General features: G+C 40.7%; 1 protein-coding gene across 3 annotated transcripts in view; it reads right to left on the bottom strand.

The window, feature by feature from the left end:
• XPO7 (exportin 7) overlaps nt 1–18,894 on the bottom strand; it is an 86,068-nt gene extending 67,174 nt beyond the window's left edge. For all 3 annotated transcript variants that reach the window (XM_082655736.1, XM_082655738.1, XM_082655737.1), the window contains exon 1: nt 18,822–18,894. In XM_082655736.1, coding sequence (XP_082511862.1) covers nt 18,822–18,839 — 18 coding nt within the window. In that variant the 5' untranslated portion in view covers nt 18,840–18,894. The remainder of the gene's footprint in view (nt 1–18,821) is intronic.
• Between the last annotated feature and the right edge of the window lie 5,320 nt (nt 18,895–24,214).

Below are 24,214 nucleotides of genomic sequence, written 5' to 3'. Positions count from 1 at the left end.
GTAGATATTATTCCCCCTTTGCGAATGAAAAACAGAAAATTCTACCTACAGAGCAGTGAGTGTTTCACACTGGCTACTTAACAGAATTACACGGATAAAAGACACGAATAAAAGACATTCCAGTTTGTGAACTGCCAAGTTAAACAAAACAAAAAGAATTTTTTAACTGAAAAACTTGTAAGAGTACTTCAGTATGCAAATGTATACCATGAATTTCTAAGAGAGAAATATGTAAGCTTCGTAACTTCTAAGGCCACATAAACCTTTTGGATGTGTAGAACAGGTGACAGACCAACGAGCCATGAAATAACTTAAGACATGCTGCTACTGTGGTCTCACAAAATTTGACGATTCATGGAAGTTTGGGAATTAAGCTTTTGAGACTATCACAGAATATGTATGATTCAATCATTATAGTATTGTTGGTTTGGACAGGCATCATTCACAATCATTCTCTACAGAACCGAAATCTAGTGACCTGGATGCTATGAAGGATTGTAGATTCTGAGATTCAAACAGCCTCTGTGAAACAAAAGGGCAAAAATCAACTACTCTGTTGATTATATCTTCTGGGCTTAAAGGGAGTCATGGTGGAAGAAATAAGTACCAGTGATCCCTAAATGACTGCTAATCAGAATCACTTGGGGGGGCTATTAAAAAAATTAAACTGCCACAATCAAGATTTTGATTCAGCAGGTTGAAGTGGGGTCCCAGGTGATTCTAATAAAGGTAGTGTTAGAAAACAGAGGGAAGAGATTAGAGAGCTTGGCTTTCAAGAGGACAGAATAGAAGGGGAGATGCCTCCAGCTGCCACCTCAAGGAAATCAAGAAACATTAGGTCATGGACCATGACCATTAGAACTTGGTAACCTTTGGAGCTTTACTGTACAGTGTATATTGCAGGATTCTATGACTTGGAATAGTTCAGATTTGGGTTCCTACTCAGATTTGGGTTTCACCTAAGTGTGTGAAACTGGGCAAGTTATTTAACCTCTCTGCCTGCTTCCTCATCTATAAAATGAAAATAACAACATATACCTGATTGTGTTGTGAGGTTTAAGTCAGATAATATATAAAAGCACTTAGCAAAGTCCCTGATATATGATAAGAGCTCAATATATACTGTTATTATAGTTACTCTTGGTCAGTCTTCAAGTAGTGATTAGGAGTAAAACTGTTAGAAAAAAGGGCCCTATGACACTGTTTCAGGGGGATATAAGCCATAAAAATGTTTGGGAAAAGAAAACCCTAATGGACAGAAAAGATGGGGGCAACATGAAACATGAAAATGAAATAACAAAAATGAAAGCAGACTGAGTCCCCGGAGTTTGCAGAAACTGGAGAGAGAAAAATCCTGCCCATACATACTCTTCACAGGGACTGCAGGGGGCATGAGAGGGGCCCCGGATTTATTTAGAAGGAAGTCTCAATACCCCAGACAACACCTACATGTAAGAAAACTAAAGCCCCGACGATTAAAATTATTTGCCCAAGGTTATGCTGCCATTAAATAAATTAAAATTTAGGTGTTGCTTCAAATCCAATGCTCTTTCCACTAAACCATACTTCCTGAAAAAATAAATTCCTTTCAAATCCTAAAGAAGCAAAAGACCAAGCTATTTAGTAAAAACAAATATACATTCCGATAAATACATGAGTTTCTACTACCTGTATTTAGTAGAAAAGAGGGAGTTTTGGCAAGAGACCTAGACTTGGAGCGTAATACTAGAATTTTAATCCTGGCTCTCACTGATTTGGGCAAAAAGCTCAATTTCCAATTATTTTGCTTGCCCGGAGGAAGCTTGCACCTTGATATGGAAATCAAAAGAAATAGTACATCTAAAAATACTTTGTAAATGAGGTTCATACTTCTGGTTCTGGCAATATGGTCAACTAGTTAGCTTCAAACCTTCCTGACACAAACATCTAGAGCTGCTATTTAAATAAGACAAAAATCATTTTAAATGCGTGGCTGTGGTAACTAAAGAGTAGGGGGAATCAATGAGGGCCAAAAACTAAGCGAGAACGAAAAACCAGAGAAGTAAGCATGAAAGATAACCTGTGACTGTCCTGGTGCAGATGGAGGGTGGGGTGTTGGTTTTCGGTCTTGGTAATCTAGGGGCTTACGTTTTGACATCTGTGCAAGGAAAAGAGATGCTCTGGGCCTGCATTGGGTCCAAGTTGGAAATGAGTCCCCAAGGATTCTTGATTCATACTAGTAAATAAAATATCTCAGAGAGAAGGTAGACTAAAAAAAAATAAAAGATATAAAATATAAGTTTAAAATCTGCCCACTGTATAGGGACAATAAGGAAGCGTGTCTATCTTAATCTGGACTCCGGGTAAAAGGAAAAAAATCTCCTGAGAATCTGTAACCAAGGATTGGTGTCAAACTCTGGTTCAGCATATCGCAGGTAAGAAAGTAACATATAAATTGACCTTGGGCCAATGGTACTTCTTGACGGGTGGAGTTAAATATAAAACCTCTCCACTAGAGGGCACATCTGATCCAGGCCACACAAGATTTCCACAGACAACTCTCTATTCCAGTTTATCTCATAATCTAAGACTGAAAACATGAAGAGAGCAAGAATCAGCAGACCAACAGAAGAATTAAACCTGTAAGAAATTCACATAAGATAACATGACAGAGATGAGTACAGATGTTGAAATAATCAAAACCTTAAGAGAACAAGACACTTGGAAAAAAAGAAGAGGCAGATTTGAATAAATACGAAATGAAACTTTGGAAAATATAAGCCAATTAAATCAAAAAGTTCAGAAGATGAGTTAAACAGCTGAATAATCACAGCTGAAGAATGAGTTAGTGAACTAAAAGAGAAATCTGTGGAAATTATGCAGACTAGACAAAAAAAAAAAGACATGAAATATGAGTGGTTAAGACATACAGGAGACAGAACAAGAAGATCCAACATATGTCTAAAAAGGTTTCCAGAAGGGAAGACAGAGAATGCAAAAGGCAATATTCAGAGAATTTTCCTGAACTGATGAAAACTAGAAATCCCCAATTTCAAGAAATATAACATGTATCAAACAGAATCAATAAATATCAACCCATCCCACTTTGCAGTAAAACAAAGAGGAGAAGATCTTAGATCTTAAATAGAGTGAGCACATAATTTATTTTCCAAACTGGGACACTTTTTTTTTCTGAGACAAATGTTAAACCAGATGGGATCCCAAGACAATAGGAGTAAAAAATTGGGACTGTTCCAGACTATATATCCCAGCCAAGACATACAGTAATTTTACTAAAGAAACGATAAGGAGCCTGACAGAATACCTGACAACAAAAGATGGAAGACAATGGAATAATCTCTTCAATGGGTGAGAGAAAGTGACAGTATTGTATTTCTATACTTCTATTTCTAGCTACACTATCTTTCAAAAGTGAGTGAGCTAAAGAAAAACATTTTCAGACAAAAGCAGACTGAGTTTCTTATTCAAATTGCTGAAATAATTACTAAAAGATGCACATAGCAGAAAGAAGGAAATTCACTTAGAAAGACAGCACAGAAATTAAAAAAATAACAATTCTATGGACATTATGTGAATTAATTGGAAAACTTTGATAAAATGAAAAATTTTAGAAAATTACAACTTAACTGAAAAGATCTACTGCCCCACTGCAAAAAACATTTATGTAATTGCTACCAAACATTTAAGTACTAATACCAATCTTATTTAAATTGCTCTACAAAAGAAAGAAAGGGAGGGAGGAGGGAGGGATGAAAGAAAAATAGGAAAGCTCCTCACCTGAGTCTAAGGCTAGTATAATCTTGATACCAAAACCAGATAATGGGAGAGCAAAGTATGACAAAAGAAAATTATAGGCCGATTTTCATTTATGAACAGTTACAAAAATCCTAAATAAAATATTAGCAACCCAAACTGAATATAATAAATTTGACCAGCTGATCCTAAAATTCATGTGGAAGAGAAAAAGGGCCAAGAATAATGGAGAATATTTTGAAGAAGATCAAGTCTGGGAGAACTTGCCTTACCAGAGACCCAAATTTATTATAAAGCTACATTGATTAAGAGTATGGTATAGGCAGAGGGACAGAGAAACAGATCAATGGAACAGACAGAACACCAAAAGAAAACTTGTATCACAGTCATGGTAATACAGATCATGGGAGAAAAGCTGAGTGGACTACACAATAAACAAGGTTGAGAAAAGCCACATGGGAAAAAGTGAAATCAGATCTCTACCCCATAATGAATTTCAATGGATAAAATGAAAAGTATAATAAAAATGTGAGTTTTTACTTTCTCATGTAAATAGCAATATATTCAGAATAGAATGATTTAATCAAAGGGCATTAAATATTCTTGAAGAAAACAGTTTGATTTTTGATGAATACCAGAATAAATGTTCCAGCTAGTTGGAACTAAGGTTACAAGGTTATATATGTATAACATAATAAGGTATACACACACACACACACACACACACACACACGATATACCAAAACACAACTTTTAACGTATATACAACTATTATAGTTCTTAGAGATAACAAATTATCTTGGGGAAAAAGGTATTTTATTCAAAAGACAGTCCCCATTTACTAACACAAATATGCTTATTTTAGTCATATCATTTCTCATAACTCTAATAAATAGCCAAACTAAAAACACAGGAAGGAAAAAAAAAATCACATAGATAATCACGATCTCCTTTGTGGTGTGCTTCCTTCTTGCCATTACAACTTCCACCCTGGCAACTAAAAATCAGAACTGGAACACTACACAAAGTTTCACTCCTTGCTCTTTTCATTTAATTTATAGAATGAGCATTCTAATAAATCATTTAAATCTCTGAAAATCTGATCTGAATACCTGAAAAGCAATCCATCATATGCTAGGGATTGCTAATCTCTGTAGCATCATCTTTCCTGGTTCACTAAGCTGCAGCCAGGATGATCTCTTCCAGTTCTGTGAGGGGAGGTCTTCCAGACCTCAGGGCCTTTAAACATGCCATTTCTTTTTGTCTGGTACACTGTCCCCTTCCTTTCCTTAATATGCCCACCCAAAAATAAAAATAAGAAATCACTCTCAAAAGATTTCAATACAACCTTTTTCCTTCGTATCACTTATCACAAACTGTAAATATATATTTATTGGTACAATTTCTGAGTATCTATCTCTGAGCAAGTACCATGCCTATTTTCTTCACTGCTTTATCTCTAGTATTTAGTACAGTGCCTGCTCCATAGAAATGAAATACACAATTAAAAAAAATTTTTCTTGTCTAAACCTATTCTTGTCTAATAAACCTTCTTTAAGCATGATGACTTGTAATTTTTCTTTAATTCTGCTAATTGTATAACAAAATTAAGATTTTAATGGTCGGGATAGTTAAAATTCTTGCATTATCTCTAAAAAACAATAATATACAGCTAGCTATCCTCCAAAAAGAGGGCATATGAATTTTTAAAAATTTTATCATCACACTCTAAGATTCTTTTTAGCTTAAAAATTATGTGATTCTAATCCCATTTCATTAACCTGGTAACACTATTATTCTCATTACCATGGACATGTCATACAATTATAGCATTCATAAATGAAACATTAAATACTCAGTTGTAGCTAAACAAAAACAGTATACTTGGGCTTCCCTGGTGGCGCAGTGGTTGAGAGTCCGCCTGCTGATGCAGGGCACACGGGTTCGTGCCCCGGTCCGGGAAGATCCCACATGCCGCAGAGCGGCTGGGCCCGTGAGCCATGGCTGCTGGGCCTGCGCATCCGGAGCCTGTGCTCCGTAACAACGGGAGAGGCCACAACAGTGAGAGGCCCGCGTACTGCAAAAAAAACAACCACCCCCAAAACCAAAAAAACCAGTATACTTGGTGGAGACATGTTAACTGGCTTTAAAACGCTTTCTTAAATAAAATGTAATATTAAATAGGAAGCAAGCTACTATTGTACATCATTAAAATAGCTGTCCATTTAAACACAGGGGTCAGGGCAGTATTCCAATCTTAAACCTGTACATGTGATTGGGGAACTCATGATTGATATAATCCTGAATCCTTGAATTACAGGAATTTTTCAAAACAGCACATCAACCATTAAACGACAGTAATGACGATAACATCATAAGGAGACATTTTAATAGTTTTCTAATACCTCAGAATGTCAGATACACCTATAATTGTAGCAATAAAGTAGTACAGTATATCACATGCCAATTAATACTTTCTTGCCCTACAGAAAAGTGTCTTTGGTTCTCTAAGTCAATGGATGTATCAAATACACAATATACAATGTGTATAAGCCGACTTTCCTTAAATTCTCCCATTTGTATGTTATTTCTTTATACTTGTGTATTACAGGTATCAAGAATGAACAGTCTGTTTGTATCAAGAATGAACAGCCTGTAATTTCTGAGCCACAGTGAGATTTAATATTCTGAGATATTAAGACAGCATCTCCTCTGGCCTATTGACTAGCAGTCTAACTATTGTTAAAAAATGTTTAAAAGCTTGCTAGTAAGAATGAAAGAAATGTAAGAAATAAAGGGATAAAGAGAAAAGAGAGTTTTTACTGGCCTAAATATTCAGAAGGAAGCTTCTCAACTCTCCTTATCTCTCTTCCCATGAGAAAACCCCAAACACCGTATGTACTCCTTTAGAAGACTCAACAAAAAAGTGTAAGAAGCTCAAAACAGAATATTAAAGGAAGAAAGATAAAGGTAATCACAAATACTTAATCTTGGAACCCTGAACTCTGATTCAGAGAGGCAAGAATTTAGAGTTCCATATTTACCCTCTGATAAAAAAAGTAAAAAAGAGTTTTTGAGTAAATGTTTCCTAAGATGTTTTGGCATACACACCCCGTACATGCCAGTTTTCTGATTTTCTGGAATTCTAAATAATTTTTCCCTTAACAGTTTTGTAAAGTATCTATTTGCCTTTAAGTTTACACTATTATATGATCTATGAAAAATGTTTTCCAATAACTCATCAAGTCACCAAATAAGGAAGATCAGGCAAGCTGTGAAATAGAAGATTTAGGAGAATCCTCTAATAGAAGAAATTACGAGTTTTTAAAAAAGAAGCCTTTTCTGAATACCCCTCAAACACTAGTTCCGATGGGAAATAAAGAAAAACTAATCTGGTTTTCCAAAAGATAAAAATGGGATGGGGAGACAAAACAGACCAAGGGCTATAGATTTACTTCAAGATCAAGCAGATTTAGTTTTAACTGCCTTAACAATAAAGAAACCTTTAAGACATATTGATGGCCAGAGTTGTCAACATTGTAAGGTTTACTCAAACTCCTTGGAATATGACCTCTTTTTCGCATTACATGCATGCCAATTTCACTGCTGATTGTCAAAAGCCTTTTACTCCTGCTGCTGGTAACATAATATGAGGCTGTTTCAGAAACCAAACTAGAATAAAACATCAGGGTTTCACTCAAGTTTTACAGTTGCTGTAAGACTTAATAAGAAATATGATAGGTGTATACTGTGAGCAGCTAACACTTTACATATTTACAATATCTAAAGGCTACTGAAATGGACTTTCACTATGAAAACATGAGTTCCAACCCAAGTGGACAACAAGTAAGCCAATGCCTACTGGACATCTCCACTCAAATGTTTACCAGCACCTCAAAATCTGTATATTCAAGACTGACCTTACTATCTTTTCAACATCCTGTTCATTCATTTGCTCTCAACTTTTCTGCCCAGAAATGTGGGAGCCTGCCTTCTCACTTTACACATTCAACTGTTAACCAAACCCCATAGTATAACCTCCTTAACATCAATCTCCTAATTCTCCATCCTTACAGCTAAATTATGTTAGTTCAAGTCCCAATTATTTCTTGCACAGACTACTGCTTCATCTCCTACTTTGTCTACATCCAATCAATCTTTTATACCATCACCCCAGTGATGTAATTATTCTGTCACTTCTACTTAAAAACCTTCAACTACACATCTACTGTACAAATTCCTTATTAAGATATAACAGGGTCTTCATGTTCTGCTCTCTTCTACCATTAGAGTCTCATTTCTTACCTTGCTCCACTTTATTCCCTATACAGCTGCAATATTTCATTGCTTTCACTTTCCTGGAATGTTCCATGAACATATATAGCTTTGCTTATGGTATTCTCTCTGCCTGGTATACGCTTACCAACTGGGAGAAAGAATACCATGTCTTTTTAGATCTGGCTTAGGCATTCACTACTTTAAGAAGCCTTTCCTGGGTCTCTAAAGGAGGACTAACATTTATGTCTCATTATGTTCTATGCATACATGTGTCACATCACCTATATCACGCCATAGTCCTTGTTGGTATACATTTCTAGTTATTCAGGTCCTTGAGCATTGATGCTGTACCTCACTCGTTACACATTTCCTTATATCTACATACGAGAACATCACTAGAATACCAACATGCTACTTTCTTACTGTTAGCTGGTGTATTTATTTTCTTACTTCAGCAAAACATTTCTAGGTTGTACCATATTGACATGACTGAACAGTCAACAAAAACTTATAAACACTTCTATTCATGTTAAGAACAAGATAATTCATCTACTATAATAATTACATCTTTTTTGCTAAAGAAGAGGGTGACTATATTTGATAATATATTTATTGACCCATCACTTCAGTATTCAGAATTGGTTATGCTTGCCTCCAAGAGTCGAACCACAAAAAACAGTTTTCACCGATGTGAAGGAAAGCCTTTAAATACAACCTTAAAATAGGCCATCTCAACCATTTTAATTTAGAATATTTCTGGGTTATTTTCAAAGCTAACGCTATAATTATGAGATACTTTAAGGTCAATAATATTTTAAAATTAGTTAGCTGAAGGGAACCAGAATTGCTACTATATCAAGACTTAGCACCTTGAATAAGTGATGTAATGGCTTAATACCTTCCTCAATATTCTCCCTCCATCTTATCTGTAAAATGGTTACAAATACACGGGGATTTTAGAAGGTTTGTTTTTGCAAAGTGCTTTGAGGGAGAATACATTTAGGGTACTTTTTAGAAGTCCCTAAAACACTACTTCCTATCAGTAGAATTCTGAATTTCTTTTATGATTTGACTGCTTCCTCTCACTCCCTTGGCTAAGAGAACAAACATATCATAGGTTCATAGCATAAACAGTAAGTAATCTTAAGTAAATTATTTAATATATCCATTTACATTCACATACCTGGGAGAATGAGGATTTAGCTTATTTTTACAGGCACACAGGAAAGCAATTCTATAACCTATGCTCCACCTCTGCGTCCAATCTCTGGTTTTGTGGCAAATTTTTATTATTCTAGAGTAGCACTGTCCAAAAGAAATTTCCATGATAATGGAAAGATGTTATACCTGCATTGTGCAATATGGCAGTCACCATGTGACTACTGGGCACTTGAAATGTGAGTGAAGAACTTAATTTTTAATTTAAATTAAAATAGCAAAATGTGGCTACTGGTTACCATTTTGGACAGTGCAGTATAAATGCCACAGTCAACAAAATGGATGAAGTCTGATCTGGTTCCTGTCAAATTGGGCTTGGGTTAGAACCATACTGGGCTAGCCCTCTCCCCACTCAGAAGTCAGGCAATAGATTTGAGGGGACAACCCCCAGGAGTCTGCAAATTTTTTCTGTCGAAGGCCAGATAGTAAATATTTTAGGCTTTGTGGGCTAGTAGGCCAAACGGTCTCTGTTGCAACTATTCAACTCTGCCATTGTAACACAGAAGTAGCCATACACAATGAATGTGTAAAGGAGCTCGCATGGTTGTGTTCCATTACAACTATTATTTATGAATTAAAAAAATCAGAATTTCATGTAATTATCATGTGTTATGGAATATTATTCTCTTTTAGATTTTTTCAACCATTTAAAAATATAAAAACTGTTCTTAGTTTTTAGGCCATACAAAAACAGTTTGTAGGGCCAAACCACCAGCCTGGTTCGCGAACCTCTGAGATACAAGAAAGGTCAGTGAGCACAGGAAGAGACAGTCAACACTGTTAGTCATCAAGGAAATGCCAACTAAAACCACAGTAAGGTCTCCCACAAGAATGGCAATACCAAAGGCTGGTGAAGATATGGATTCCTTGTAACTATTCTACACTGCTGGTGAGAAAGTAAAATGGTACAATCACTTTGGAAAATTGACAGTTTCTTTAAAAAGTTAACCATACCATAGGGCCCAGTCATCCTACTCCAAGTACTTAACTCAAGAGAAAAGAAAATGTGTGTCTATACAAAGACTTCCACATGAATACTCATAGTCCCTTTATTCACAGGGACTAAAAACTGAACACCAACCCCCCCCCCCCCCGCAGAGGTGAATGGATACATAAAGGGTGGTACTTCATACCATGGAATACTACTCAGCAATAAAAAGTAACCAACTACTAATACTATGCAACAACCTGAATGAATCTCCAAATCACTGCATTGAGCAAAACAAGTAAAAAACCAGAGTACATAGTAAGTACATTACATAAAATTCTAGGATATACAAACTAATTTACAATGACAAAAAGCAGATCAGGATTGTTGGGGGCTGAGGGTTCAGGGAGGGGTAGACTGCAGTTAGGAGGAAATGTTCTGTATTTTGATTGTGGTGAAACAGTCACAGGTATATATTTGTCAAATTGTACACTTTAAATGGATGCTGTTTACTGTACACATAAAGGTGATTTAAAGAAAGTCTTGATTCCACTGGCATCAGATTTACTCACAGCAATCTCTGTGAACTGATATATTCACTTTTGTAAGTGCTGTTTAAATTTGAGGAGATGGGTAAGGGAGGGATAGATAAGTTACTCTGAAGTCTCACACTATCACAGCGGATGGGATCTGCAGGGCACATTAATAGTAACCTATATCAAAGAGCTTTGAAGGGACAGGTTTTAGGAATTCTGTGAATTGAAATCTTTCCTGTTCACAACATTCTGATCTCCCTGTTTGGAACATGTATTTTAAATAAGACTAAAATGTAAGAGTCCAAGAATTAGTAAATAATGCTTTATGTTAAAACAAGCTTTCATTTGTAACGCCTCTGAGATACTGTCCTTATTCAAAAACAACAACAACAAAACAAAACAACAACAACGAACCTGTTGCTCAGATTCAATTTGTTTAAAAACATTTGTTATATGCTTACGAAGGCCTGATGAAACTTGCTCAACTCTGGAATGACGTTATCAATTCAAAAATATTAAAAGGAAAGAAAACAAGGTCCCATTTTCTAGCAAGTTTTATTCATTCTTTTAAATTCTAGACTAGTTTTTGACAAGACCTTACAGCGACTTGTCAGATGGGTCAATGACAAGTTAATGATAAAAAAAAAATCACCCACTAACACAAAATAAATAATATTTTAAATAATTTATGGCTATACATTGGGCAAAACTGGGATGGAGTTTTATTTTTTTAACTGAGTACAGATATGTGAAATGCAAATATGGCTTCCCAGATTCTTTTCAGAGCAAACGGTGTTACAGGTTCCTAGAGTCAAATTAAATGTCATGCTTGACTTTAGACAATGTCCTTTTGGAAGAGAGAAATAAAATACCAAAATTCAGGAGTTAGTGGAGGTGACTCAGTTAAAAAAAAAAAAAGATCTGAAATGATTTGCCAAACTTAGGACACAAGCTTTCAAAACTCTGCAAACAATACTAAATACACTTGGAAAAAATCCTTTAAAAAACCCTGCTTTTCCCATTTCTGACCTTAAATACACCCCATTTAATCATAAACTTGACTGAAATTTTAGGGCATATGTCTAGCATAGCTCTCAATTCTTTCTGAGACTACACACTTCAAATACCATAATTTCTTATCATACAAAATAGAAACGAGATCAGCTTTTGTGACCAACACACATTCATACACTTAAAACTTCTAAAAGGCCATCAGAGCTGTAGGATCACAACTTCCTGATGTAGTACAAGGGATATTCTATTAATCTAATTGTTTTCCAAGGTATTTATAGGAAAGCATTTTGACTGCTTTTCACCTAACTAGTTTCTCTCTAAGAGAGGCTTAAACCCAGGGACTTTTTGTTTGTTTTTTGTTTGTTTGTTTGTTTGTTTGTTTGTTTGTTTTTTTGCGGTACGCAGGCCTCTCACTGTTGTGGCCTCTCCCGTTGTGGAGCACAGGCTCCGGACGCGCAGGCTCAGTGGCCATGGCTCACGGGCCCAGCCGCTCCACAGCATGTGGGATCTTCCCGGACAGGGGCACGAACCCATGTCCCCTGCATCGGCAGGCGGACTCTCAACCACTGCGCCACCAGGGAAGCCCCAAACCCAGGGACTTTTAAGTGAGAATCATTTTTCAGTCTACAAGCAACAACATCTGACTAATAATGTTAATTTCTTGGCCCACAAAAAATGTCCTTCACTACTTACTGTCCAACTAAGAGGGCTCTTTACTTATTATTTGGGGTATATCAGAGCTCAGTTTGTGAGATGTGCTACAGACTATTAGTACCCCCACCCCAAAAAAACACCACCTCTGAGAGTTAAGAAATTGGGAGGTGGGGTAGAGGAAGGCATATTTAAGATAGAAGAAATGGAAATAAATATTTTAGGAAATAAATTTTTTAGGAAGTAAATATTTTAAAAAATATTATAAAAAAATAAATATTTTAGGAAAATTTATGACAATGTACATATGAATTGAGAACATGTAGTTTACTTGGGAGAGAACGGTAAGGAATGACAACTGGAAATGCCAGCCACAATGCTGGAAGTATAAGAGACTTAAGAGATCACCTAATCCAGGTTCAAGGAGACTAAATGAATTGCCCAGTTAAATGGCATAATACAAATAAAGGGGCTTAGCATGGTGCTGGCACATAACAGATGTTCCATAAATGTTGCTGTCACCCTTTCATCTACCCCCAACCAAGGTCCCCCACCAGTAAGTTGTACAATAACCACCACCACAACTGTCACCTAAATCTTCCAACAGTTCTCTGGTCTTCTGGAGACACTAAGTCCTTTCATCAACCTATTTCAAGGAACATTCCATTACTATTATCTCTATGATACCTACCTTATAGACTGGCTGTGAGCATTAAATGAGATCATGTAAAATGGCAAGCAGCTAAAAGTCCAATAAATGCTAGCATGAAGTTTCCAATGCTGCCTTCTCTCAAACACATCTTTTCCATTTATGACGGTAGGAGCATGTGTGTATGTGTGTTTTCGTGTGCGTGCGCACAAACGTATGAAGGAGTGAAAAGCGAGGGATGCAAATATCAGCTATACTTAAGACCCAATTTTTGACAATTCCCCTCCTTTCCGCAAGATTTTGATATGACTCCTGGGTACCAATCTCATTCCATTGAGAATTCCCTGTCACAGTGAGTCACTATAAGTGTGGGGCGTGAACTCAGATGTACTGGACTGGAGGAAAAAGGTGATGGGAGCAAGAGTCCCTTCATTCAGAGACATGCTGACAAAAACCAATGTCTCACTGCAAATTCACAACTCAACCCAGGCTCGTTATCTCTCCAATTAACATGCAACGCCCCCGAAAATAGGGCATTACATCTTGTACTTTCTTGCATGTGTCTAAGAACAGGCCATCAGATGCTTAATAGTCATTAACTGTTTTTAATCATCCTCAAGAATTCCATATTTAAAAATTCAGCCTGCATGTAACTCTCCAGGAATACATAGTGAGACCGAGAACTAGCCTTTCACACAGGTCAAAAGAGAAAGACTTGTAAATCAGTTTCTCAATAAAATGTGGTAAGCATTTCATCTAAAAAGGAATGTATCTTTAAACTCGAGTTCTAAAGTTCATGAATGGCCTGAAACTGTAGGCAAATCTTTGTGTAGGTATACTTTCCCTCCTTAGAGAGCACACAGCTGCCATTACATTCTAAAAAAATAAAAAAACAAACCAACTCCCCCCACAGCTGAAGGACCACTGCTCTATACAGCTTCTCCCCTGGCTCTGAAGTTTAAGCTCTCATGGACAGGACTTCCTCAGCTGGACTCCTAAAAGCATACTTAAAAATTAAATGGCAGGATAGTACAATAGTTACCCTCAGGCAGAAGGATCTATGGGTAGTTGTTGAGCGGGGGGCACCAGAGGGACTTCTGAGGCATTGAAAATATTGTGGATTTCGGTGTTGGTTAGAAGAGTGTTCATTTTTTTTTTTTTTTTTTTTTTTTTTTTGGCGGCACTGTGCGGTTTGTGGGATCTTAGTTCCCTGACCAGGGATCGAACCTGGTCCCTAGGCAGGAAAAGTGTGGAGTCTTAACCACTGGACCACCAGGAATTCCCAAGAGTGTTCACTTTGTGAAAATTCATCAAGCTGAACAGTTACGAGTTTTGCACCTGTCCGAAGGTATATTTCAATAAGAGGTTAAAAAAAAAAAACAGTAACAAAGATGGGTCACTTATACATAGCAGACATCATTACATAATGTAAAACAGAAGTTCTTAGAATTTATGTTCTAGGAAGGGTCCATGTGGTAAAGAGCTGAAACCCCCAGACAACAGCCAGTGAGGCGCTGTGGCCCCTAGCCCATCTGCCTGCAAGCAACTAACTGATGATGCCTGCCAGTGAGCATGTGGGTGAGCTTGGAAACAGGCTCTCCATCCTCAGTCAAGCCTTGAGAAGGACTGCAGGCCTGGCTCACAGCTTGAGGGCAAATCAAAGACCCTGAACTAGAACCATCTAGTTAAGCCACTCCCGGGTTCCTGACTCAGAATACCTGTGAGATAATATATGTTTGGTGTTAAAAAAAAAAAAAAATGATGCAACATCTAAATACTATCTTCCTTAGTATACTAAAGTGAGCAAAGTGGCCTCAGTAGTTGTACCTACAGAGACATCAGCTTATCGGTTTAAACTGGCAACTTTCCCTTCTCGAAGGGCTGTGGTACAATATTGGTTTCAAAACCCAACTAAGAAAAAAGAAAATACAGCTGGTGGTTATGAATATCAATTTCTGGATCAAATGGAAGTTAATTTATCTGTAAGATACAGACCAGGGATCTTCTTAATGCTCCTTTCTCCTGGCTCCATCTAAATAGAGATTCCATTACAGTAATATATTTTGTTTTATTGCATAAGTGTTTGAATGATACTACATGCATATATACAACCCTTAATTTTTCTGAAGGTTTTTCTCACGAGAGGAAGTAAAACTAAATCAGAATTATCAAGTACATATAAATATGTTCTTTTAAAATACAGACATATTATTTATACAAATCCACAGAAGAGGTAGCTGGGGTGAGTGAGGGGACGTAGCTATTTCATATCATCCAACACAAACGTAGCATGCTTTGAAATCAATGTATTAAGTTCTTGTATCCATTTGCCTTCTGAAGCCTGCCCAACACAGCATTAGAATTTGACACTTCAGCAGTCTGGCTCCAGTATCTTTCTCAGCCTGGAATCCTTTGCAGTGCCCAGCACAGCAAAGGGCCTTGCACACATTAAACTTTATGGTATTAGCTTAACTGAAAGAAAGTTAGAAAAGTAACTGTTTTTTCTTTTTTTCCCATTAAAAATGTTCGAAAGTTGTACAGAATTCTCTTCTCAAAATGAACCACGGGTAGATCCTCTGATGTTTCCTTGCATAGTTTTAAAAGCTAAAAAGACAACTATCTTTTGCTCTAATCAGGCTAAACTTTTGCACTCTGTTAAATTTTAACCTGCCAGTTTAAATGATTCTTCTTGACTCTCTAGAGTTACACTGGTGGTCAATATTTAAACAAATATGACTATCTGAAAATCGTATTTTCTGTTACTACACAGTCATAATATAGAGCCCAGTAAATAATACTGTAAGACTGTGGGTAAGGCCCAGCATAACAACATAATAAATCCAATGAACTCCAGAGTTATCCTTCATTTAATATATTTACATATAATTATATGTTAAATATACTTAATATACAATTATTATATACGCTTTCCTTTTCCTCTCAAGAGCCTGAATACAGCTAGCACAATTAAAGCTAACATCTGATCCTTAATTTTTTCATTACCACTGTACACTAAGCCATCTTCATTTCCTTACAATAAGTAGTCAGCAAGTGGAAATACTGAATCCTCATTATCTAATCTAACTTTAGATATTAAAAAAAAAAGGAAGGAGGAGTGTTCATTTTATGAAGATAAACACAAATGAGTTTGATTTTTTTTTTTTTTTACAGTTAATCACTGCCTCTATGGTGGGTGTTAGAGTCATCTAAGACCAAGAATAAGAAACTCATCACAACAAGGAGATTCTTTCTTACAAGTCTCTCTTCTTAAGAGGCTTGACTATGACACCAACAGAGCTAAAAGACACAAATATTACAATTTTCCCATTACTACCATTTTGTGACTTCCATTAAACACTTATCAGAAGAGATGCTCAGGACTCCAGCCTGAGAATCATATGACACTTGCTTAGTGTCAATAGAAAAAAAACAAAACAAAAAAAACTGCTCACCCTGGTGGTTCAGACAAGCACTAGATACATAATAAGTCAACTATTTAGTATTACTATGAAACTTTCAAATAATCAGTCTTGGACCTTTGATAGGCTCCTTTTTAAACTTCATGTTCCAATAGTGTTTTCAGAAAAATATTCCCCCTCAATGCACTTCAGATTTGTCTTTAATCTTTTCATTTATTTACTCTTTCCACACAGGGGAGAATCTATCTTTTTCTTGGGAAGGTTTTCTGCTACAATAAGGTACCACGTTAAACTTTCCGAGTATCCAATACTAAAAGTAATCTAGTGGTCTAACAAAGAAAAGCAATATGCCCCATTCTATTTAAAGAGAAAAAGCTCTCGCAAACTTACCCTGTTGTTATAAAGACCGCTAATTTAGAGAGTAACATACTACAACTCTCCAACGTCAAATAAAACAATGGACTGGCATAGTCCTCTTTGTTTTGAAAAATTAATAAATTCTTACTTTGGTAGATTTTTATTTGGGGATGGGTGGGGGAAAAAATCCCCTTACTAAAAATAAGGCAGACCCTCCTTTGAGACATAATTGCTATGAAGACTGCTTTGACCCATCTTGACTTTCCTCTAGTGAGGAATGACAACCTTTTTGTTCAAAAGGTAGGAGAGATCACATTAAGAGAAACTTCTTTGCAAGAGATAAAACAGATGTATATTCATAAAAGTACACGGACTTCCTCTGCCTTCCAAAGCATCATTCAGAAAGGCTATCTATTCAAACCATGTTCTGGAATGCTCACAGACACTACTTTTTTTCCCCCAATAGATAAGAGCACGGGACCCAAAGTCAAAAGCCTTTGATCCACTTTAGCCTTACCCTAAGCAAATCTCATATAAGTTCTGTGCTTTGGTTTGTTTCTTCAAAATGACAGAAGTAGTTCTTGCCTATCTACTCCTTTAGAATGGAAGAATTAAAAAAAAAACACATAAAAAATCCTTCACGCTTCTTAGAAATGGCTGCTATAAAACTCAAGGTGCTCACTATTATTATTACTATCACCTTGTACCAAGTTTTATTGCTACTTCTGAATTAGGCCACGATACTGGCTTTGAAACACAAATCCTGTGGTCTTCCATCTGTGATTACAATTTTTGATATAATTCTGTCCTGATAACTTGTACCTCACACTTCTAAGATTTACTCTACTGATCCCTGGCCTGAGAATTTATTTAGTCCCTTCTCTCCCAAAGAAATTGGTAGAAGTCACACCATCCACCTCCTTGTAGACATAATGTGAGGAATAAGATCATCCTCTTTACTCGAGGAATGATAACTATACAGTATGCAAAATAAGGCGACACTTGTTATCCTCTTTTCTACTTCCCACAATACAAAACCTCTGCTAGAAAATCCAAAGGTTTCTGACAACAGATTTGTAACAATAACTGTCATAAAAATATCAGATCTAAAGCACAGAGAGGAAAAACTTTATCGAGTTTGCAAGAAATAACCCTGAGTCCTACAGCTACTATTAGGTTCGGTATGGGTTGTCCCTTCCTAGGGCCTGTGCCGTGTCTTTGAAGAAAAGTGGCCTGGGCCCAAAGCACGCCTGGGGCAGCCCTGGAGCCCGATCAGGACCCTCCAGAGCAACGTCTGCACCCAACGTTGCATCTCTCGTTTCAGACACACCCCCTCCACCCCGTGTTTCAGAGGAGGTGTGGGCACTCAACTCCTTCACTGGGGATAGGGGCACCGGAGGGAGGGCGGGCCCAGGCCTGAGCACCCATTTTGGAGGACGGGGGAGCTCGGCCCTGCAGGCTGTGCGACCAGCAGTGGGGGAGTGTAGGACGCATCCGTGGGAGGGGGGAGGAGGCCGGAGGGGGGTCTCTTGTACTCGGGGGCGTGAAGAGGAAGGCGGCGGGAAAGACTCGGTAGAGCGAGGTTTGTCAGTGCGAGGTATTCTTTTTGTTATCTGTTTAGGGCTGGCGGGTGTGATGGGGAAGTTCCCCTCAGGACAGAGTCGGCAAGGGGTCTCCCTCCCCTCCCCGTCTTGGGGGGCACTGAGGACTTGCAAGAGGCCTCCCTCCAGTGGGAGGGCAGTCACTGATAAGCGATGTAGGCTGTGCCAGCTGGGGCGCCGATCCCTGAACCTCCAGCCCAGCGCGAGAGGCGTGGGACGGGGTGGGAGGGGATGGAGGAGGCCCCCGGCCCAGGAGGCGGGAAAGGCCCCAGAGCTCCGGGACGGGCGGCGGCTCCGGAGCCCCGAGTGGCGGCGGCGCGGGCCCGGTGAGCCCCAAGCCGGCCCGAGCCCCTTGGGCCGCGTGCGACCCCACTCCCCACTCTCCGCGGCCGCCCCCTCCCCCGCGGCTCCTCTCACCTGCACATGATCCGCCATTTTGCTCCATTCATGCTCCTCTCTGGCCCCCCTCCCCCCCAGCGCGCACCTCGGCCGGGCCGCCGCCGCCGCCGCCGTCGCCGCTGCGCCTGCGCGCTGGGGGCTCGTCGCGCAGCGCTCGCGGCGTAGCACCGCCCGTCTGCGTAGGCCCGGGCGGCCGGGGCCGCGGTTGGAGAATGCGCAGCGCCGTTGGGACGGCGTAAAGGCGCGGCAACGTCAGCGGCCCGGAGACGCTGCGGGCGGGTGGAGGAAGGAGCGGACCGAGGGGCGCGAGGGGAGGGGGCCGGGGGAACAAAGCTTTGTTTACATGGATTTTAAAGGGGCCGTGCTCGCTCCGGCGGGCGGGCGAGAGCGGTAGCGGGAGTTGGCGCTGCCTTAGCTCATCGGCTTCGCGAGGGCTCCTCGAGGGGCCAGGACCTGTCCCCGCCCAGACCCCTGCACCTGGCGGATTCCTCTCTTCCCGAGTGTCCTCACGACGTGCCCCCGGACGCTCCCTACCGCTCTGCGGCCGCGCCACTGCTGTAACACCACACCCCCAGGGGGGTCTTCCGGTGCGCCCACCGCCCAAAACCCCCGCTTGGGGCGCCGACATTATTCTTTACTTTACACTGCCGACGGTGGCCGAATTTGTTTGTGTCTTTCAGCTCCAGTGGACAGGAGCCACTGCTCTCTGATCCTGGGTTTTACCAGCAATCCAAATCTCCTTGTTTCCATTTCTATCCTTTTCTCCACGATGAACATTCATGGAAGTAGCCGCCAAAGAGTGGTGATGTTGGAAACGTGCAGAAGGCACGGTTCCGATCTTCCCCAATAGGTTGTTATCTTAACCAGCAGTCTAGGCTGCCTCCTGAGAGGGGTCAGAAGCTGGGGGAGGTGGTGGTGGGGAGTGATAAAGGAGTTTTAGGACCCCTGGCTCAGTCTGAGTGGGGAAGCCATCCCTCTGGGTCAGGTCAGATAAGGCTCTGCCTGCTGAGGCCAATTCCAGCCTTTCCCACTAGGAATGATCCGTGTCAGATAATGCCGGATCCCGTTTTCAATTGGATTCCACTCTGGCTTCCAATCATGGCCCCCAGATTAGATTTTAGCTGGATTCTGAGAGTATTGGTTGTCTGAAGTTTGTATTGACTAGGGGCCACCACGTGCGATGGAACTGATTATAGTAGTGAATGACACACACTTTCTGTTGTGGATCGAGAGGACTGGTACTTAGCATTCATTTCAAGCTTCGTCCTCCTCCGAGTGTGTCTTCCTGATTTGCAGAGGTAGGACACCTAAAAACTACATTACCCAGACTTCCTTGCAGCTAGGGTTCTGTATGCAAGTTCGGCTCCGCCAATTAGATTCACTCAGAGAAGACTTTGGAGGCAGAGCGTTTGACTGTTGCTTTTGGCAGGTCTAGACCCTGAGATGTGGGATTTTTCTGTTTTTGTTTTTCAACAACTTTCCAATGTCCAATCCTTAGCTCCCTGAGGGTAGAGAGCAGGGGTGGTGGGTCAGGTGCTTCCTTGGTATCTTCTTGACGTGATGATTGCCGTGGCAGTCTTCGAATTCCCTACTTGCTTGATTGCGTAGAAATAGCAGCTCCCTGTGGGCCAGGCCCAAATCCACCCCCCACCAAAACCCTTCCCCACACCTGTTTCTCTCCCTCTATCTTCCCTTTCTCAGTAAATGATACCGTCATTCACCCAGTTGCTCAAACTAAAAACCCAGGAGTTGCCCTGATTACTTAGTGTTTCAACAGTCCCCCCATATCCATTGCAAATCCTGTTGAATCTATATCCGGTACATACCCAAATCTGGCCACTCTTCTTCATCACCACTGCTAGCACCCTGATCCAGGCCACCATCACATTTATCCTGGGCTCTGATAATACAGTCCTTTCTTTCCCTGCTTCCCTTCTTGCCCCATGATAATCCATTTTCCCTATAGCTGCAGAACATCCTTTTAAAATCATAAATCAGTTCACAGCCCTGCTTAAAAATCCTCAAGTGGCCTCCCATTACATTTAGAGTACATTCCAAATCTTTGCTATAGCCCAAGAGGCCATGTGATGGGACCCTCTCTCCGTGTCCCCTCTGGCTCACAATGCTCTGGTCATTCTGCCCTTCTTGCACTTCCTCACATCCAGCTGTACCTGCCTCTGGGCCTTTGCCCTTGAAGGAACTTCTGCCTGGAATGTTTTCCCCTCAGATCTTTAAGTGGCTGGTTCCCTCTTATCACTGATGTCTTAGTTCAGTTGTTATCTCCTCAGAGAAGCTTTTCTCACCGGCTCTATTGAAAGTTGTCCCCGACCCCTTCACTGTCATACTTACAGCATTGATCACTGTCTGTACAAAACTATTTAGTTACATATTTATTCTTTTCATTGTCTGGGTCTTCAACTAGAAAAGAACCACGATGAAAACAGGGATTCTATATATGTCTTGTTTATGCTCTGTCTCTCCTACTTCTGCACAGAGTAGATGCTCAAAAAAAACCACAAAAAAACAAAAAACCAAAAACTTTTGAGTTAATTAAATTCTTCCTATCTCAGTCTCATTCTAGGGAGCATTTGGGGTCTTATGAGAACATAAAGAGTTTGAAGTGTTATCACAATGTTAAGTAACATTATTATGTTAATAATGATATACGTAGTGGAGAAAAGGTGAGGACTGGGGATGAAACTGAAGAGACTGGTCCTTCCTCTCCACGGTCAGGAGCCACTGGGGTGGGAGGAGGCAGGGATGGAATCTTTCATGAACCCCGCTCACGTTTTTTCTGTGCTCAGTCCTCCATCCTTCTCAGGACCCCCCCAGCTCCTTGCCCATTCTATACCTTCTTTCCTGTTGTGTGTCCAGAGCTGCCCCTTGAGTAGCTGCACCTCCCCGTTCATCCTCGCGGGGGGGGGGGGGTGTTGCCTAATCTCCAGACATGTCCAAGGAATCAGTCTCTTCTGCTCCTTCCTTTCTTGCCCCCAAAGACAAGCCCAGAAGCCCTTTTGTGTTAAAGATTTAGTTGCTAATCACTGGTGAGGATAGTAACAAAAAGTTGCCAAGTTCCTGCAGCTGTGATCTCTTGATCTGTATGGTTCCTAACTCCCGCTGAGAGAAACCTTTGTAAAGGAAAGCGTCCTGGTGGCGAATACTGAGGCACAAATGAGGTGCGTGTCCCTTTCTTTCCAATAAGAGCCATGAGGAGCCAAGGGGCACCCCACCCCCACCCAGACCTCAGTATAAACCACTGGGACCCTTTCCTCTTTGCTGCTTTCTCTCCTTATCATTGGTGCCTGGGTAACCTAAGGGCCTCTGGTTCTCTGCCCTTCTGCTGTGTCTTGGAGCTATCTCTTCTGGGTCCCTGCTCACAGGATTTGCCTGTGGCCAGACAGAAAGTTACTGGGGTTAGTACTTCCTCTGTGGGGTTCCCACAAGTCCTGCTAGGAAAAGTGGGTGTTGCTCTGAGTTCACTCCTGCTGCAGACAACAGCCACGGGAAGAGAAATTTTCTAGCTCCCATGGGCAAGGGATGGCATGCAGGGTGTCTGAAATTCCTGGGGCTCAGGCCTCCAGGTTTAAATAGTTTCCAAGTAATCTGGCAAGCTCGGGTGCCCCCCTGTGGCTCTGAGTGGAATGTGTCCAATCGACTTCGCGGGGAGGTGATCAGAGAACGTGGTGGGGGGAACATCCTCTGTTGTCTTGCTCCTCAAACTCAGGTCTGGTCCACCCACCAGCAGCATCAGCATCTCAGGTCTCACTCCACACCTACTGCATCAGAATCTGCACTCTTAACAAGATTTGCACATTGAAGTTTGAAAGGCACTGCTCTGGCAGCCCCCAGGATGGCCCTAAGAAAAAAAAAGAAAAGCTCTTCTTTTCTCCATAAGGAGATGCTGAGTCCACCACACACCATGCAGCCCCCAGGTAATGTTGCCTCCCCTAAGGGACTAGAGAAATGGAATAGGCCACCCATTTCCATACTCCTAACCACTTCCCAAGGAGCTTTTCCTGCACCGACATCCTTGGTTCCCCCTTGGTCTGTGGATTCACCTGTTCAAATCCAGGCAGCTGGGCTGAGTGCCGTGAGCTTTACGTGACTCAGTCCTCTCCTCCCAGAACTCATAACATTTATCTTTTAGAGCTGTTTTGGTAAAGCACATGGCATGTACAGCAGAAGGTCTGAGCGGTGTACTGTTCTGCTCTCCTTCCTAAGGCAACCGAACCCCTGTGGTAGAGGAAATGGCTCAGTTACATAAGCACCCATTATGGGGTTACCCCAAGAGTGCTGGTCTAGTTCTCTGGTTCCCCCAACATTTCTGCACCATGCCTCCTTCAGATTGCTTCTCTAAACCATCTGGATCTAAGTTAAATATTCTCTGGGGAGCTTAGATTTCCCCAAAGCAATGTATCTTCTTGCATGGAGTCTGGATCCCACTCAGGGGTCAGCAATAAAAAGACTGTTGAATTAAAGATCAGGTGCTCCGGTACTTCCTTCTCTGCTCCTGTGACCTCAGGAGGGTTGCAAACAGGTGTGTTCATACTTGCCCTTCCTTCTTTCAGGGTTAGATAGGGTGCCTGGAGACAGTGTGTGCCTGGAAACTTTGGTAACTGTGAAGCACTTTTGATCATTGTAAAGCTTTTTTTAAAAAAAATATAAGAATTGCTACTGTAACTTAAAAAGCTAACCTTCAGATGGAACTCCAGTGTCTTTATAAAGCTCTCAAAGGCTGGAAAGAAGGTGAACTCCGACAGTTGAGATGTGCTCAGGGAGCATAGCATGTTTCAGTGTGGGAATGTTCATGTTTCTAGAAGCTCAAGGAGGTGGTGTAAGTGTGTGTCATTGTGGGGGACAGGGAGTGCTCCCCACAGACTGAAACTGTTGCAGTGGAGTGTGTGAAAGTGGCGAGGCTCATGTGTCCAGTGTGTGTGAGTGTGGCTCAGCTCCTACTGAGTTGAGAGACCTGGGTTCTGGTTTGGTGGCCTTGAACCCATCCCTCAGACCTTCCTGAGCCTGTCTCCTCATTTTTAAATGACAGACTTGGGCTGATTGATTTCTAAGTTCTCTCCTAGCTCTGTCACGCTAATAAGCATCCAGCTTGAGCATGGGGGGCCTTTGGCTGCTGGTTTTACTGTCGAATTTCATTTCTGGGTCTCTGTACCTGAGTTGCTGCTCACCAAAGCGCTGGAGTTTGGCTTTTTGGAAATTCTCTCTTCCTCACTGAAAACGCAGGAGGCTTGAGCGTGAAACTCACTCATCAAAAAGAAAACACACACACACATACACACAGAGCAAGAAACCACAGGGCTTATCAGCCTGTCGTCATCGAGCAGACGAGAATAGTGCAGAACTCTAGGCAGAGAGGAAATGAACTTGAGAGAAGGGGGAACATAGAGCAGAGAGGA

Source organism: Grampus griseus (genome assembly GCF_964374135.1).
Source record: "Grampus griseus genome assembly, chromosome: 6".
In the NCBI taxonomy this organism is placed as follows: Eukaryota; Metazoa; Chordata; class Mammalia; order Artiodactyla; family Delphinidae; genus Grampus; species Grampus griseus.
Note: the sequence above shows the minus strand (reverse complement) of the source record. Positions and strands in the feature narration are given on the sequence as shown.